The sequence below is a fragment of the Chelonia mydas genome, chromosome 25, assembly GCF_015237465.2.
Source record: "Chelonia mydas isolate rCheMyd1 chromosome 25, rCheMyd1.pri.v2, whole genome shotgun sequence".
In the NCBI taxonomy this organism is placed as follows: Eukaryota; Metazoa; Chordata; order Testudines; family Cheloniidae; genus Chelonia; species Chelonia mydas.
The window spans coordinates 12,605,461-12,624,456 of NC_057858.1; the positions used below are offsets into that span (position 1 = coordinate 12,605,461).

The 18,996-nt window shown below is 43.0% G+C and overlaps 1 protein-coding gene across 12 annotated transcripts in view; it reads left to right on the plus strand.

Moving 5' to 3' along the window:
- GNG7 (G protein subunit gamma 7) overlaps window positions 1-17,761 on the plus strand; it is a 123,889-nt gene extending 106,128 nt beyond the window's left edge. For 5 of the 12 annotated variants that reach the window (XM_043535644.1, XM_043535643.1, XM_043535645.1 and 2 more), the window contains 3 exons: window positions 8,100-8,139; window positions 12,880-12,998; window positions 17,171-17,761. In XM_043535644.1, the coding sequence (XP_043391579.1) occupies window positions 12,918-12,998; window positions 17,171-17,296 (207 nt within the window). In that variant the 5' untranslated portion in view covers window positions 8,100-8,139; window positions 12,880-12,917 and the 3' untranslated portion in view covers window positions 17,297-17,761. Of the gene's footprint in view, window positions 1-8,099; window positions 8,140-12,879; window positions 12,999-17,170 lie in introns of those variants that run through there. The other 7 variants (XM_037885422.2, XM_043535649.1, XM_043535648.1 and 4 more) reach the window with 2 other exon arrangements.
- The last annotated feature ends 1,235 nt before the right edge of the window (window positions 17,762-18,996 follow it).

Consider the following 18,996-nt stretch of genomic DNA (forward strand, 5'->3'; position numbering starts at 1 on the left):
TTATACAAGGTAAATGATTAAACTGCTTTGAATGTCACCTCATACCTTGCAGACAAAAACATGTCAGGACAAGTCAGGTTTCTCTGTAGTTTTTCGGTGTATGCTTCTGAGTGTTGCAGCTCATCCTCTTAATTTGGATGCTGTATATTAAACACTGCACTACATCAAGAGAATGCCAGGAGGATTGGCAGGAGGATTGTGCATCACTTTGAATGCTCTTGATGTTGGGGGAGGAATGGGAAAACTAGACTCCAAGATATGCAGAAAAATTTGCCACTTAACACGTTTGCCACCACAGTGATGTTACAGTACTGAACAGAGAACTGAACTCAGGTCTCTTGCTCCTGAGCTAATTTTGAAGACTATATTCAGACAGGCAGGGTGTTTTGATGGAAAGGAGTCGGGGGTATGAAAGTGGGCAAATAATCCTTAAAAGCCAAATTAAGATGGAGTCCGAGGGTGTTTTTTGAATCTTGTGTTCTACTCCAGTACTCTAATGTACTGAGTCACGATTTCTCACAGCTGAGTGCAATAATCACTGGTATCCCTGCATTGTTTGTGACTCAGCAAAGCAATCATTCTGCTATAAACTCTGAAATCATTAGAATTGTAAACTACCTTGGGCATGAAAAATTGCTTTGGGAATAGGGAAACTGTAGTGAGAAACTCAGAGGATTCTCTATAGTTCATGGGAATAACAAACCAAACAAATTTGAAATGATCCCAGGCTTTGGGGACTCTTGTTTTTTCATGACTAAATATCATTTTTCAGATGTTTGTTGCATTGCAACTTATGGATCACAAATCAACATGTATGTTAGTGTGTAAGCAGTAATAAACATTGTGCAAAGCATTTGATCAGAACTTAAACTCTGAAGAAACTGTTAGGTTTTTGAACCCTTTAAAGGGAATTTATGTATTTTAAATAGAGAAACCTGCTTTTAGATCAGCCTTATTTAGAGCCTTTACTTTGTTTGATTTATTGATGGAACTTGATTTTCTGTCACAATTACATGGGAACGTTTCTGCAAGGATTTCTCCAGCTAACTGCTAGCCAGTCATTAGATCAAAAGAACTGGTTTGTGGGGCAGAGGTGTCAGACTATCACATGCCTCTATACACCAATGAGATTGTTTTATATCCTGTGTGAGAGATGGGTTTCAGTTAACTGATCTGCATATTTTGTTAATTGAAAACAGAGGATTCTGGCCTTCCCACAACTCAATCTAGCTTTGCTGTTGGGACTTGCTCTTTGTTTTTCATGATCAGTTTTGCTGTTATCTTTTGCCTGGAATTCATGCAACCCTCCCCATATCAAAATTCTTTCTGCTTGCCTGCTCTGTTCCTGCTTCTTACTTATTGCTGCTCTGTCCCTCACCCCCATTCTCGATTTACTGCCTGGTTGCTGCAAAACTGTGCAGTCCTTCCTCACTGCTTTCAACACTTCTTTCCTTAAAGAGATTCCAAACATTGCCAGTTAGTACAATACCTGTGTTGTGTTTGCGTACACATTCTTAATTTCGTTGATCGCCTTCTCTCCCAGCAGCTGCCTTTGTAGTATTTTGCTTGCATTCAGGAGTGTGCAGCAATGCTGTTCTTTCCACAGGTCTGTCCTGCTGCTGCTATGTGGGAAGTGTTATTACCTTGTTGCTGTAGCATGTGTCCTATGCTTACATCACCTCGTCAACGTGGAGTTTTCAATGACCGGGTGATCATGACCTGTAGTTTGTTCCCTTTCTCAAGTCTTCAGAGTGCTGTGCTGTTGGAAGAGGAATGTGGAGATAGGCAGAGAACTTCAAGGCTGCCTAACTTTCTGAAGCTTATGACTCTAATCGTGCTGTAATTGCTCACATGACCACGTGAATATACATATAGGAGTGTTTTAACTTTGCATGTACTAATGCAACGTTTCTGAAACTCAGGCTGTTTCCCTGCAGAAGCACTGTCTTCCGACTCCATCTCTCCCTTCTCTGACCCAGGACTCCAAAGAGTTAAAACCTGCCTAGGCAAAGGGGGAATGAGGCAAGAGATTTCTTTCCAATAGCATCGCTTTGCTGAGTCATGAATGTAATGGAAAAACAGAATGGAAAGCAGTTTGCAGTGTTGTAGCCTTGTTGGTCCCAGGTTATCAAAAACAAGGTAGGTGAGGTCATATCTTCTATTGGTGCAATACTTACATTGTATTTACATACACGTTATTAATTGCATTGATTGCCATCTCTCTCAATGGCTGCCTTTGTAGTAGTAATAAGATATATTACCTCACCTACCTTGTGTGTGTCATATCCTGGGACCGACACAGCTACAGTGCTGCAAACAACATGAAAGATACTGAATTTTGCTGTTTAAAATGGAAACTTCACAACATGAAGAAGGAAGTCAGAGTAAACAGAAACATCTGCTTCCTGATGCAAGAAACAAAACATCATCCCCAGAGGACTTACCGTCTGTATCCCTCTGACCACTCGATACAACTTCAAATATGCTGCACAGCTCTGCAGGAGGACTTCAGAAAAACTGAGGAACCATCTCCTGCACCTTACATACTTCAGAAGGGACCCCTTCAAATAAGAAATCACCACATGCTCCCATACACGGGAAGTCAGAAAACCTGATACAGAAGTTGGTCCAATAAAAGATATTCCCTCCTCTACCTTGTTTCTCAGCAAAAGCAAAACAGTCTATGGAATGTGAACAGTCTTCAGTTCTGTTCTGCCTTTGCAGAGTCATGAATAGAGATGACACAGAAAGGAAAGGTCTTCCTAGACAAGTCTAAATATTCTTTCGTGCCTCTATCTATATTCTTGTAATGTATCATCCCTGACCTACAGGTGAGGAACGTTGGGTGGGAGAATTATTTGCCCAAGGTCATACCACAAATCAGTGGCAGAGATCTGAGAACAGCCCAGGTGTCCTGACTGTTTTGTGTTCCCTTTATTCTCTTTAAAATTGTATTCCCAAGTACACAACACTTTAAAAATGTTCTCCTTGGGGGAAAAAGAGGGAGGATCAGATGTGGCCTAAACCTCATTCTGATATGAACTATCATAGGATCAAAAGTGCTTTGCTCAAACATACTTCCATAAGGTCCTCTTCCAAAGGATTTCACGCTGGGAGTTTACATATCCATTATAAATCTATGGATGACATCTTCAAAAGTTTATTTGGGCTTCTTAAAGGTCCTGAAACAGTAATCCAAGCCTTTCATGTGCTATGCAGCAAGCTGCTGGATCTTTTGTGTTCATGGTTTCCAGTTGCTAATGACGCGTTTAGTCAATTATTTACCAGGGTAACGGAAATCTTTTTTTCAATACTTGTCTGGCAAATCAGTCCTGGAATGTGACCGGTATTATAGCTTGGCTACCTGAAACATTCCAGCAATCTCAATTTGAGAGGCAATTTAACTATCCTCCACCTTTTCAAAGAAACTAATTGAGATGTTCTTAAAGCCTGGGAGCACACTGCTACCATGCAGCTCAGACTGGAAGTATGCATGACCAGATCTGTAGTTATAGCAGCCTTTTTAGCTTGCTTAACAAAAGGGGACTGCAATTGGTGGGTGCAATGTGTGTGTTGAATGGGTGCATGTTGGGTCAATGGAAGAGCAGCACATATGCGTTGTAATAATCTGAGTTGCATAACTGCTGTATGCTCCAGTAGCTGAGGGATTTTTTATTTGGCTAAATCTCCAATGTAAGTCTACCTGATGTGGAAATAAATACTAGCTGTCTCATTGAATTGTTTACAATGCCGTACTAGAAATTGGGCTTGGAAGCCATGCAATGCAGCCGAGGAAATGCACCCAGCTGCAGTGCTTGTTTCTTAGGCTGCCTCTTTTCCCTCCAAAGCTCCTTTTCATTTAACTTCCAGTGCTGCTGCTGCTTCTCCAGCAGCTGTAGTTGTTCCTGCAGAGGAGCCCAGGTGAGCAGCTGCTGGCTGACCATAAAGTCTGGAAGCAAACAACGAATGTCTAAGCAATTATTTCTTCCCTACACTTAGAATGAATCAGCAGTAAGAAATCATCATTGGCCTTCTCTACAGCACCTTTTCTCCATAGCTCTGAGGGCTTTACGGAGGTGGGTTAATATGGCTTTATCATCCTAGCACATTAAAAAAATTTAACTAACCCTCAATATCCCTATGAGATGGGCAGGTATTTCCATTTCCACTTTATAGATGAAGAAACAGGCCTGGGCAGGTTAAGTGACTTGCCTGTGGTCCCACCGAGTTCTTTCTAATCGTAGAGGAGAGTCCATACAAGCTCCCCGCCCCTAGCAGCTACGCTATTTGGTAACGTTGGCTGGTGGGAGTGCTACTGTCAACTGGGGCTGCCAGCCTTCTAACAACTGTCCTTTAACCCTCCCCAGAGCAGGTCTAGACAACACGCTGACTGCCAGCACCTTGTCTATGCTCTCTCAGTGCCACGTCCAGTGGTAGCAATGGTAGGAAATCAGAAAAATCGGTCTAGTGTACACAACCCCTGGATATCTTGATCTACAGCATAGCTCCCAGAGTTCCAGTTCTTCCATAGGCTGTGTTGAATTTTTGCATTTGTCAGCCTTTTCATGTAAAGCATGCTAGATTATAACAAGGCATGTAGTTCCCTTGACAAGAGAAGCAAGGTATTCAGTTTCATACCTCCATATCTTAACAATGGCTTGGTGCACCTGCACTGAAATGCCATCCAGGCTTAGAATACCGGCTGGGTCTTTGAGATGAAGTTTCATCATCCCGTCCCCATGACTCCAATTGCTAGGTTAGAAATGAAAATGAAGTTAATTTAGAAGGAAGCTAAATGCAGGATAACTGAAAATGGTCAGTGAAATTTAACTTTCCCTTTCTTCTGGCTGTGAAAGTAAAATGTAGAGGGGCCTTTGCTTCTCAAGTGTACTTCAAATGTACCTTCTTGAGTGAACCAGAACATATTGAGCTTTCAGGTGAGGCTAATCTGAACATTTTATTCAGATACAGTACAGGTATTAAGTGCACTTGGAAACGTTCGATGCATGTTGTGCACGAAGGCCAGAGGTAGCATCTGAAGTAGTTTTATATAATAGAAATATTCAATGGTTACTCTTTTGAGGGTTGGGGAGGAGACTCTGATGGTGGAAATGTGTATTTTTAAAACAAAAAGAATCTGGGCTTTGAAGAATTACACAATCAACACTCAAAGGCATGAACGATGCCTGTCTCCCTTTGTTATGCATGTCAGAGCTCCAGTGGGTGTGTTTGTTCCAAGTAGTGATGTCAAACCCCAGAAACTGGCAAAAGTTAACAGAAATTAGGATGGCAAATAGCTTCAAAAAGTCCCTTTGCATACTCGTATTAAGGAAACCTAGCTGGGTTTCTACAAACTGGAGCCCATGCTCATAAAATGGGAGTTGAGGACTCTTGACCCTTTGCAGAGTTGGGTCCTAAATGTTCTGCACTGATCTGATGAGAATTACAAAGCAACTCTTTGATCAGATTATCTGTAGATAATCCCAAGTGAAACTAGGATTGTAGTTTTTCACCCATGGTCCTACTAGATATAACTATCTACCCCTTCTTTGTTAATACATGACCACAGTGCATTAAGAGATACAGGGGGCAGCAATCTGGGGGGTTCAAAGCTCAGTCACTGCACTGTCAACCTGTGGTGATGAGTTTAGTGCAACTCTGTTGTAAACATGTGTGAAAACTTCAGTTTACTAGGGTCCAAAACTCAAGCTAAACCAAACATGGCTGAGTTAGTTTTGTATGTAAAGGAGGTCTGTATGGCGGTGATGGGGGAGGGGAACAATTATTTGAATGCCCCTCTATAAAAACTATGGGCCAGTCTTGCACCCTTATCTACCTGATATACCCATTGTGCATACACAGTTCCTGCAGACGTCAGTGATTTCAGGATCAGGCTTTAATGACTGTAGAGCACAGAGACTGTGTTCTTTCACTTTTCATGCCATGTTCCTAGCCAAAAGTAGCCACTCTGTTCTCCAGAAAACAAAAGATAAAGGGACAGATTCAAGTGACAAAATCATAGGTGAAGCCCATTTTCTACCTAATTTTAGTATTCAAGCTACAGAAAAACATCACAACTTTTAAAAATCTAACTTGTTTTTCACTAATCATGTGACTTACATGTGTGTGTTCGTTCTCAGCTTGGACAGTCAAACTAGCTGAGTCACTTTCTGGTTCTCATGCAGTAGCTCAGCACTGTCGTGTTTGGGTTGCAAATGCTGCTGGGGAACGGTAGTTCTTACTATTCCTACTTGGTGAATGTCACCAACGTTTTTTATGTTTACAGCACCTCCATTTCGGATATAGCTTCATATGACGTGTCAAACTACTATAAGAACTGCTCTGTAACAAGGCAAAGGTTTTATCTCCTTTACTATGCAACTGTAAGCTCCCATACCCTTATGCGTGGACATATTTCCTTCACTACTATCATTTGACAAGACAGGCTGCTTCTCAGTCTGTTTAAACAATATAACAATCATAAGTACCTGGAATACTCTTTGAAGCTACTAAAGTAATCAGACTGGTCCTTGGCATTTTGTGGGTAGGTTTTCTTCCTTAGACAAGTGCTAGCTTTCTCAAGAGACCATTATTTTGACTTAGGAGCGCTGCTTGCCTTGCACACCTTGTCAGTACAAAGAGCATCAAGATCTATTACACTAATTCACAATCTGTGCCACTGCATATTAGGCCTGGACTTCCTTGCTGTATATAAATTTCACTGTCATCTTGTCCAGACAGTTGTGAATCATTGATCTGCACTGTCAAGCAACTGCCACGTTCCATTGCAGAGAATTTCAGTGGTAGATTGTAATCCCTATATATTAAGGCAGTGAACTGTACTCAGGACTGGGAACCAGGGAACGTCAGATTTCTAATCCATGCTCTGTCACTTTGTGTGTGACCTTGGACAAGTCCCTTTTCTGTACATCAGTTTCCCCATCTGAAACATGGGGCTATCATCTATTTGACCAAGACCTGAGCAACATTGGTCTGGTCTGGTGTAGTTGCTTTGCCAGCACTTCTCTGGGCCCCGCTAGTTTGTGCAGAATTTAAGCTTTCATTTAAAAAAGCTTCCTAGCCTCTATGACCGTGAAGAAAACTCTCCAAATGTGACCTCATGCAATACTTGTCATTTTGACTCTGCAGATGATAAAGCAAGACAATTAATCTCAGTTAACACTGAAGCCTCATTATGACAAATGTACAGTAACGATCAACTGTGCTACCTTGATCATTTTAGCAGAACCATTCAGCTATTCTGGAATTATTTTAGATAGAGAAGTTGTCCCACTCCTTCCCCCCCCCCCCCCCCCAATTTGACTCTTGGTCGACAGTCCTCTTGTGAGGCCTAGTTGATATTTTCATAGCACTTTTTGTTTCCAAAGTACTCTAGTCATGGTAAGCGTTTATTTTATTATGCACTTTGGAAGCCTTTATGCTGAAAAGCTGTATAGAAATGTAGTTTGATCTGTAAACATTTTATCACTGGTGGCATATAATGCATCGTCTCTACTCTGACTTATGTTTCTTGGGCACTGAAATGTTGCTATTCGTGGTTATTGCTGTTGGAATCATGTCTTAGTTCTGTCATATACATTTCACAATACAAAGATACTGTACCCCCCTCCCCCCAAAACAGAGCAGATTATATCTCAGCATCCTCCTTTCAGCCCTGAAGCTGCATAATCCCAGTTAAGATGGCAATTGTATCCCATTACAATAGGCAACTGGTTTCATTGCACGTAGAGAGGCATATGGATTTACTTTCATTCACAGGAATGCAGTTAGACTATGAAAAAACAGGTGAAGCAGAAAAGATGCAAAATAAAAAGGTGGTGTAAAGTGACTTGCAAAAATGATCTTTCTACCATGATAACTGTAAACCAGGCTTGTCATTTAAACATGGGTTAACTTGGTTCAAACGCCAGTCTGTTTGAGCTTGCATTCCTGGGTGTACCGAGGCAACATGGACCGTTTCACAGCCCAGCCGTAAGAACGCTGCAAGGTGCCATCGCAGCGCAGAAATATACAGGGTCCTTTGGTTGCATGCATTGTATTGATCTTCAAGATGCTTGATCTTTATTTTTCTTTTGCAGTGTTGTAGCCGTGTTGGTCCCAGGATTCTAGAGTGACAAGGTGGGTGAAATAACGTCTTCTATTGAACCAATTTCTGTTGGTGAGAGAGACAAGCTTTCGAGCAACACAGAGCTCTTCAGGTCTTTTTTTCATGTCCTTTTCTAGTTATTATTTCAGTGTCTTTATTGCTTGAATAAGCAAAGCAAGGTTTACCATATTCATTAGGGTGTTCTCCATCTTTAGCAACTGTTCCTCTATTTGGGACTTACCAGAAGAACGTTCCCAGGGAAATATGATCTTCAGCATCAGTTTCTCAACAGTGTTACAGTAACATAGTTCATGCCTAGCCTGCTGCCTTCTGGTGTTGAATAGTTTCAAAGATGGGTTTATATTGCTCTCCATTCTTTATTTTAAGGGAACCTTTAGGCTGCACTTTCTCAAACCATTAAATCGCAGAAGAATGCAGATGTTGGTATGGGCCAGTACTTCATGTACTTATCTAAGCAGAATATCCTTATGATTGTATTCCTTCCTCCCTGCTTGGTGTCCCATCTAAAACTTAGATTGGAAACTCTAGGGCAGGGCTGTTTTGCCTACCTCATCTTTTTGTTGCAATAAAATTAATAAACATACCAGCAATGGCTCTTAGTGATGGTCTGCTTTGAAATTGGTAGCACGTGGAGTACGTTGCTCTTTAATGTTGTTTGTTTGGTATGTCCTATTACTATACCCATCAGTTGGGGGAGTTTTTTGTCACAAAATAGTACAGTGCAGTGGAAGGAAATCTGCCTACCTTCAAAAGAATGAGTTATTTGTGGGCTTTTCCCAAATTAACCATTAGAGGGATTTCTTCTGCACTTCCTGAGTGACTAAATGAAACATCATTTATGGGTTAAAAGTGAAGGACATACACTCATTAATTCTGTGTTGCAAACTATTGCTGTCGATGGACAGTGTGTACCTGCAGATAGACCCTCTTAAGCCAGGGCGAGGGAGGAGTGAGGACTCTTACCCTTTGCAAAAGGTTTAGACTATTGGCTTAGGAATTGTAAAGCTAGCATGAGAGGCAGATAACTCTGCGGTGCGGTGCATCTGTCCTTTGCTGTGTCAGATTTATGTCCCTCATCTGGAAACTAAGCTGAATGTTATGTAAATAAGCTCAAATTTGTGCATGATCTTGCACTTCTTAGTACAATGCACTGCTCAGGGTATTGCTATAATTTCATTAAACAGGCTTTGGCTGATTCACCGGTGGCGTTCCATAAACAGAAAGCTGTAAAGATACAAGCAGGTGACTTGTGCTGTTTGCTTGTATTTTCCCCCTCCAACTCTGTGATAAGTCCTATCCGGATGAACAATTAATATTTTAACAATGACTATTTGGCTACTTTATTTGCAATAAGGTCTTGCCAGTTCTCTTCCCTGGTCCTAATACCATTGCATATGCTGTAGGAAGTACTCCGCTGTAGCTGCCTTTTTAATAATGGTCCTGCTGCCTAATAGGCTATTTCACCAGGCTATAACTTACTTTCTTTAGATATGTAAATGAGACATCACTGATCCAGACACACTGTTGGCTGCACTAAAACCAGCAAGGGGCAGGAGAAAACTAGCCTGCCTTTTGCACTGTTAATGCCACAGACACGTTGGCAGTCTACTAATTAATACCTAACTCTGGCTTAATTTCGTATAAGAGCTCAGTGCTAAATAAGTTTTGCTTCCTATAAATGATACAAGGTCACATCACAGGCCACTGGCATTCCTCTTCTGAATTTGTCAGTATTTGTTAGGGAGACTAGCAGTTCTTGTGTAGCTCTTCACACGACAATAGCAAACTTTGTTCAAGGTAAGCTGCCCTTTGCAGCTACCAGCTTATGTTGGTACAATCTAGAAACGCTACTTTTTAAAGCAACTATTTTCAAAACTCTGTATGTGTGAGCGGGGGGTGGAACCGTGGTTGCTTTATCATGGGAAAAGATCAAATCTTGGAGCCGTCCTACGCACGCGCTCTCCCTAGTCAGACTGGGTCTAGAAAAGTGCTGAGTCATAGAAGTTAATGCTGTGCCAAGCACCCTTAGAGGCAATCTCAAGCAGGCAGATTGTACTGCGGGGAAGCAAAGGTTTTAAGATTGTGACATTTGGGTCTCGTGAGGGTAGTGTGCTGAGACAGCTGATTAAGATTTTTGTAGGATCCCATCCCTTTTTAATTCCAGATACCATTATGCCCTGATCTGCAGAGTTCTCTGAGTTTGGATTTGAGTAGTTGCAGGAGCCACCAGTTTCGGGCAAGACCTACTTTCTGTTGTAAACCACCTGGATTTTCTCTGCGGCTTTTTCTTTTCTTGAGAAACCAGAAATTCTCCAGGAGCCGACTTGCCTCCACCAGCTTAAAAAAAAAAAAAAAAAAGCTTTGCCTGCCCTTTTAAAATGTTGTTGACTACAGATCCTCCAGTAACCGTATGTTAAGGGTTGGTACCTTGCCCTGATAATGATAACATGTTCCAGTGTATAGGGAAGGAAACTTCCAAATAAATTCCTCCCTACTGCGTTAGGGAGTAGTCTAATAATAGAATTAGTAATGTTGGCTGAAACACCATTTGTTTTTCTTCAGCGTTCGATGTTACAAAACGAAATTCATGAGTAGAATTTGTCATGGATCTAAAAGTTCAATGAGGATTGCACAATTCTGCCAAACAAAACATGCCCAGAGCATGCCATTCTGGTCTAGAATACACCCTTTTAATGTCTATATTTAGACTGAGAGAGATATTTTTAAGCAGGACAGATGCCTGTTTTCCCCTCTTAAAAAGAGCACTTTAGTGTCTGCTTTGAAGCTGTCTGAGTTGGAAAAATTGTGGATTAAAGCTAGGACACCAGGATTCCCGTACGTGGCTGACTAGAGATCTGGGAGTGTGGTTCATCTCCAGCCTGGTGTTTGGTCTGATTTTAAGTTCAGTTGCAATTATCGGGGGTTTGGCAATCGGCATGGGAGTTGCAAGAGGGGAGGTAGCGTTGACACCATCCTTCCCTCTTGTCTCAGTTCTCTACAGTTTCCTTCAGGTCATGGGTAAGTCACGGTCAGGAGATGCCCAGGAGGCTCTTTCGGATGACCCCTCTATAATACAAATGTAGCAGCACTCTGTGGGACCTTTCAGCGGCTGGTATCAGGGAGCAGAATTTGCCAAATGGGTCAGGCTGAAACTGTGGCAGAGGCTAACACTACTGCATATCACATGCTGCGTCCATGAGTGTACACCAGGGGACTGCCAAGTTGCTCATCAGCAACAGACGTGGAAGGCAGTAGCAGAGGTTTATTTTAATTTGAATAAACCTGCCGATAAGTAGATCGCACCCAACATTGTTTTTGTTACTTTCTGGCCATTAAGAAATGGCATTCAGTTACTCTGCTTTGATTGCCCTGAATTTTACTGGCCTCTGCTCTGCAAATTCATTCACGGGACAAATGTAGTAGTCCTGGACAGTGTTAAATTGTTGCCTCTGCTTTGCTGTGCAACTTGGAACCATGTTTGTTCTGAGCCAGGCTACAGCCTTCTTAAAATCCAAGGCGGTCGCATGGTTGGAACCTTGCTTGTGTCTGCACTGCACAGCTAAACACTATGAGCTGTGGTGGAGCCTCGCCATGTCATAAGAGTCCCCCAGTGCATTTGACTTTCTGCAGCATTGATGGTACCCAGGTCTCAGTCCCTTCTGCACTGGACCCTCCATCCAGGGCAGCTGAGCAGATCATACTTCAGAAAACAGACAATAAAATCCCTTCATGTTGCTGTCTGTGACTCTGAACCATGCTGCCATGGCTTTCACGTGCACTCATGTCCTTATTTTGCAAGACCTCATCTGAGACGCATGCTCTAAATATCCTTGTAATTGCCTTGCATCAGCTCATCTGATTGACTTCTCTGCTCCTTGTCTAGCACTGGCCTCCTTTCTGGTGTGAGAGCCTTTTCCTTTGTTGTTCCTGCAATCTGGAAGAACCTCCTTGGGTCTCCTCTGCTCCTTGACTATCCATCTAAATTCAGATCCCACTGGAGACTTCTCCCTTATGGAGCCATTTGAGCATCTTACTCTGCTTTTCAAAGACACCCATTTAAAAATTGCAGGGGGTGAGGTGGTGGTGGTAATGTATGTTGTTTTGTATTGTACTAGTGCCAAGGGGCCCTAATCATGGATCAGGGCCCCACTGTGCAAGGCACCATACACACCGAGCAGAGAAACAGTTACTTAGACTGGAAGCTCTGAGGCAGTGTGTGATGAGACAACTGGTAAATACAACAAACAGACAAGAAGAGTGGGAACCTCAGGAAACAATGAGACTCGTCTAACTAAAAATGTTTCACCTAAGATAACAGAAAAATATTCCTGTTAATTTTTCAGTCTGTTTAATTTGTGCATCTGGCAGCACTTTCTGTATAGTCTTTTCACTTTCCTCTGTAGTTAGTAAGCTTCTCCCTTGCTGAAAAGACCCTTATAATATATAAATAGGAGCACAGGAATTACGTTTTGAATAAAAGGTATTGAATAAAGGGAACTTGGGAAAAAATCAGAACATATTACATGGGATCTCTTCCAGAATGGTTACATGGGTGTCTTGTTGCAGTTCTGAACAATGACATCTTATGTGTTGCATTAGGGTCAGTGTGAAGAAGACAAGAAGTGGACAAGAAGGTGAAATTCTGCTGTTTTAGGACTCTCCCTGTCCAGCTTTCCAAGAGGATGTAGCGCAGAGTGAACCTTTCGATTCTTAAATCCAACTTTTCTCTCTCTCGTTTTGCTTTGTTGTAGCGTTCTCAAGTGCTGGGGGCTAGAACTGATGGCAGACAATGTCAACGACTAACAACATAGCACAGGCCCGGAAGCTGGTGGAGCAACTCCGTATCGAGGCTGGAATTGAGAGGATCAAGGTGAGAAGGGGATCAGGAGTAGCATGCACGAGTAACCTTTCTCTCAGTGGTTATGAGGAGGGGAAGAGAGGGCCTCTATGTACAATGCTTGTTCACCTGTGCCGGAATGGGCTACGAAAACATAAATTAGGCCCTCTCCATGTTGCTATTGAATCATGGCCTTTTGCTGTCAAGCTTCCTTTAACTCCTGTGGACAGACACTGTTTCGGAACGGCTGCATATTGCCCCTCTGGATAAAGTGCTGTATGCTTTATAGACTGCTCTGTTAATGCTTGTTTGGAAAAACATTCAGTCACCTTTACAGTCATGCTGTGGGCAGAACCAGTTCTCTCAACTCTGCACTAAAAGTACCCTGTAGCAGAGGCACATGCTGCTGTAACCTCTCTAGTGGACTTGGGTTTTGCAGCACCTGTTAAGTGAATTTTGCTTCCTAAATGAGTACCCCACAAACCATCTCAACTTTTATTTCTCCCTACCCTGCCTGAACACCGTTCACAACCTCCGCCAAAGGGTCTCTGGTGTACTGCTGCTTCTCTGTCATTGCTGTGTCTTAGAATACAAAATAAATGCAACATCTCTGTACACACACGCACGTTACGCTCTGATTTGAGGCATTTTATCATGGCATTCTTGAAGAGTTTGTTCTGGGCACAGGGAATATATCCTTTGCGCCCTCTTTCACACCCACCATGCCTCCTGAAAATTGGAGAGTGGATCCTTAAGGATTTTACTCTGTTCTGGGATCCATGCTCCTGTTAGCCCTCCAGGAGGTGCAGTATCTCCATTGAGCATGTGATTTCCAGTGGGCAGCTTCTGCTGAAGGGTACAGGTGCTAGTTTGTGCATTAGCATCTTGTACTAACTGGCCCCACTGGGCAGTCATTCCTTCTCGTTGCCTACAAACTCAGTCATCTCCTGTGACTCTCCTGACCTTTCCACCCCAAAGAACAAGACACACAAGGTCATTCTTAGAACCCTGGGCTCTTGTGCCCTGGAAGAACTGCACTTGGCCAGAAGGCCAGCAGTGTTGCTCTAATCTGGAAAAAGACTTGCTTTGTATGCACTGGTTTTTAGGGGCAGGAAGGTTGTAATGTTTCTGCTGTTGGTGGCTTGAAGTGAAGCTCCCTGGGAGTGGAGGGAAAGTGGGTGGGTGGCTGGGTAACTGCAAAGAAGTGTTCATGAAAAATCACTTCCTGTCAGCAAGCAGAGCAAAAAAAAGCCTTTACTGTGTCTTTCATCACCATCCAAAAACTAAAATATTGGTTAAATATACATTAATTCCTCCTGGTTTAAGATTTAAATGCTTCCTGGTTGAAGAATGTTTTCTTTGACGGCCAGTTTCAGCAACGCTTGCAGGGATAGATTCATCATCTTGAGCTTTTGATGGGCAGGGGGAGCTGCTACTACTTTGGAATTTCTTTTTTAAATCCAGCCTGAGGTTTTGTAGCTGTTTTTAGGGGCACCACTTTCCAGACTCCAGTGATGCACTGATCTGAGAGGCCAGTTTGGGGAAGACGCAACAAATTACAGGTCTCCCTTGCACAGGCATTGCTGAGTCTCCAAGTATTACTAAGCATCTCTAACTTTCAGATCCAAAACCATGTGTGGTGAAGAGCAAGAAGGGTGTGGGTATAGTTACCTATCTTTGTGCTTATTGTAGAGCCTTTGCTGGGGGAAAGAACAACAACGGCGGGACTGCAACCACACCACTATGTAGCATGTATGGAGAAGATGTGCTGTCTAGGTCAGCTTTGGTTTGTTTGGTTTTTAAAGCCACGAGCCAAGCCCTGTCCAAGCAATCGATCTCCTGGTCCTGTGAGATAGTGGGTCAGACGCCTCCCCCATGTCTTTTTTTTTTTTTTTTTTTTTCCTTCTACATCCTCCTTTCTTCTCTGGATGTTTCACAGCTAAAATGAGTGAAATGTCTCTCTGCATTGCAAATAAACGTGGGTGAACTCCTGTTTCTATTATGGGAGAAAAAGGTGGGCTTCCTAGAGGAGTGACTACTAAAACGTCAGCTGTGAAAATAAATGCAAATCCTATGCCAGTCCTCTGACGCTCCACTGCCAACGTTTTGTTGAACAAGTTAGGAGAGGAGAATGGCAGGATGGAGGATTAGAATTGGGCTCAGAGAATTGGGCAGTGAATGACTTCAGCTGGACCTGACACTGCAAGTTTTATGCTCCACCAGTGCATCACAATGTTGATCGACTGCACATGTCTCTCCTGTTCATGAATAACTCACTGAGGCATCCAGCCTCAATAGTTTGCACACCTCTAGTACAGAATATCACACAGCATCATAGAACTGGAAGGGACCTCAAGAGATCATCTAGTCCAGTCCCCTGTACTCGTGGCAGGACTAAGTATTATCCCCGTTGTCTCTCGTCCTCCTCCTTATTCAGTTCACTTAAACTGTTTATAGATCAGCTGAAAGGTTTAGGATCACTGCCAGGACTTTCAAGCCACCTACTGTCAGACTCCTGTCAAGATAATCTCTCTCCCCTCCCTTTGCTCTGGAATTAGGAGTCATTACTGTTCCTTAGAGCTTCACGTGTGAGTAGTTGGTTTCAGCTGGAGGTTTGACCTTGTCACTGATTGCAGGAGAGAGAGTTACTGTCCCCTCCACATATTTGGTCAGGGTGGCTAGTGACAGTTGGTGTTAGAAACCTGCCATGACTCCTAGGGTTTCAGTGCTTTTTGTATTATTGCACTAGTCTCCGAGACTCCAGCCATGGCTGGGTACTGGTGCTGTGCAAATAAACAGTGATGGTCCCTGCCCTCAAGAGCTTATAGTAAGACAGAGGGTGGGAGAAAGTATAGCGGGAGAAGTGAGGCACAGATTAAGTGAGTTGCCCAAAGTCCGAGTCTGTGGCAGAGCCCGGAACTGAACCCAGATCTCCCGAATCCCAGCCCAGTGCCTCCAGCACCAGGCCAGCCTTCCTCTGGCTCTTTGTATACTGCGTTGTTGCTAGAAGGTTCAGAAACTGAAATGCACCAAATTGCTGAATCTTCCAATGTAAGCTCTCCTTCTGCAGGCTGTACTGCATCCTGACTGCATCCTGGAGTGAGGGTATCGTGTAGGCTGTCTTCCTCCTCCTCCTCATTATTTACTTTAATAGATCTCACTGGTAGGAGTAATTGACTGAAATCTTCTCTCAAGGGCAATAGTGGAAGCCCCTTTGCTTAGGTCAATTGTACATGGTGTGGACAAAGCACTAGAAAGCAAATTAAAGGACCATTCTGTGCTACCCAAGGGTGTGGGATGGAATTAAATTGAATAGGTCTTTTCATTCTTAAGTCTGTGATTGTAGGTAGGGTTTGCAGTGGCAGGATCTGATGCTGAAATAGAAACCTAGAATAAAACTATTAAATATGAATAATTCACATCTGGGACCAGAAGAGACCTCCCTGTGATATGAGGATTCTGTATGTTGTGTGTTAGCCCTTATGTACAACCAGCTGTTAAATCAGTAGCAAAGGATACAGCGTTAAGTACAGTCTCCAAAGCTAGCGAAACCTCCCTGACTTAAACCTAACCTAACCATGTGTACCAGGCTTCTAATTACTAAAAGGTGCATCCAAGTTAGCCTCCCCTTCCATCTAGTGTCTTGGTTGGGTTGTTACTCTGGGTTCCAAGTTCTCAGAATAAATCTTTGAACTAAAATAAGCAGGACCCTAAGTAACAGCTTCTAATGCTTTCAGTGCTGTGGTTTTCAAAACCTCCATTTTTAGCAGCAGAGAATCACCACTTCCAGGCATGCATTCTCTCCTAAAGTCCTGAAAGATGACAGAAATTACTTATGGGGTGGGGGAATATAATTTTAAAAGCGCTCTCGTTCTAGTAAAGAGAGAGTTTTCCCTTGCGCTTCAGTTTATTTTTATACCTGAGTCTTAAGCATATCTTTCCACGCTCATTTCCCCTTTTTATTTCTGGTGATCAGTTTTGTAGAGTTCCCATTGTGAAACATTGGACTTGTAACTTCACCACCCCTAAAATTCCAGTCTCTGTCCCCTCCTTAGAACACTTGCTGCACATCTGTATAACTCAAAAACGTTTAAAAGCAGCTGGTCTGGTGCAGGCCGCGTGGGTTGAGTGCTGGCCATGAGGGGAATTTGTGGGGATATCCAAGGCATTCTCACTAAACCTGTTCTTTCTCTCTGAACATTTAGGTCTCCAAAGCATCTTCTGAACTAATGAATTACTGTGAGCAAAATGCCAGGAATGACCCACTGCTGGTTGGAGTACCCGCCTCGGAGAATCCTTTTAAGGACAAAAAGCCTTGTATCATCCTATAGCTTTCTTCGCTCTCGCGTGCACACTCTCTCTCAGGCAGGGCACCGTTCTGTATCGATTTAAACCAAGTCCCAAACTTAAAACTGCGCAGAGGGATAAACACTAAATGTTGGATTCAAATAGAACTTAAAATCTCAAATTGGAAGTGTTCAGAAAGGGGCTCGGGTGCTCCTGGGCAGTTTGCATACTGAGTGGGGTTTCAATTTACAAAACCATCGGGGAGGGCGGGCGCATTATTAATACTAATTCTGTTTTCAAGGGTGGTGGGAGAAACAAGAATTTAATTGCATTTGCCAATGGGATTCATGGCCTCTTAAAAAGATGGAGTTTTGACCTTTTAAAGTATTTGGGCAAAGCTTTTGGGTGTGCTTTTGATTCAATTAGTTATTCCAGTTGACGTATTCAAAGAATTTCAGTCTGATTGCTCTGTTTCTTGGGGAGGGGTGGTGGTGGTGGCTGTTTTTTTTTTTGTTTTTTTTTTTAAACAAACACATTAAAAGTGGATATTACAAATTAGTAAATTCAGAATTAGTGGTGGGGGAGGGAGAGCAAAGTGTTTGGCAGCTGCATTGTAATGTGTAACGAAATCATGAAACTTTCTCTCTCCATGAAATGTGGCATGTGGTTCTGAAGCATCATATGATCTTACGGTATTTGTTACAAATGAATCCAATTGTGGGGAGTATACTTCGTAGAGTAACCCATCAGCCATGAAAACTGAAATGACTCTCCTTAAGTCGTGCTTGGCCCCAAGGCAAAGGAGATGTGGGTGTTTACACCCTCCGGTCACAATTTGGATTTTTAGTTCTGTGTGTTGTTACCACTATTTTCCTAGCAGAATTGCGATGTTGAAGGCATCGAGTTGGGTTTGTTCTGCCTTTTTCTGATGGGTGGTGGGATTCGCTCTGTTCTGCAGTATCCTGTTGACACTTTTCTATCCTGGCTTTTCCGAGATTCTAGGTCCAAAACACTAGAACTGGCCACCATTAACCTCCCAGCTCTCCTTCCCTCTCATTAGTCATTAACGTGGATCTGTTGCATTCAAACCTATTCATTGGGAGTGGGGGGTGGTTTAAGGCTGTCAGGAAGAAGTATTAACTCCCAACAGTTCCCATCCCTTGGAAATAAGAAAATTAACTAATTTTTCATTTACCAAAATAACTACGGGCACTGCACATTTGGGAACAAACGACACACAGCAGCAGGCAAGGGGGAAGGGAGGTAGTCGCTTCTTCTTTGCCTGTGTCACTTGCTGCAGGATGTAAGCGACAGTAATAACAGCTCCTTGGTGGACTGAAGGTAGTGCAGGGCCTTTTAATCTACTTTGTGGATCCTTGCTGCAGCATGCAGGTTCTGAGCACCCCCTCCCCTGCAATGCAACCCAAATGGTGCTTGGGAGAAAGGTCAGAGCTCAGGGAAGTACTGGTGCCTCTCCCTGGTAGTTAGATCTATCACCATGGGGTGCATCCTGGGAACATTTTATAAGAACGCAGAATTCTGAACAGTCCTCTGGCACCGCCGCAGATTTGCGTACCAGCTTATAAGAGAACCTGTCCAATACTGTCCACTTGATCTAAACGGTCAGGCCTAGATCTCTTCCTACAAGAGAATACCCAGCTTTCTACGGAGAACATGGAGAAGCCAGGGAGTGGCCCGCTTCTGAGGGACGAGCAAGCTTCTGAGGCAGCAGAACAGTTAGTAA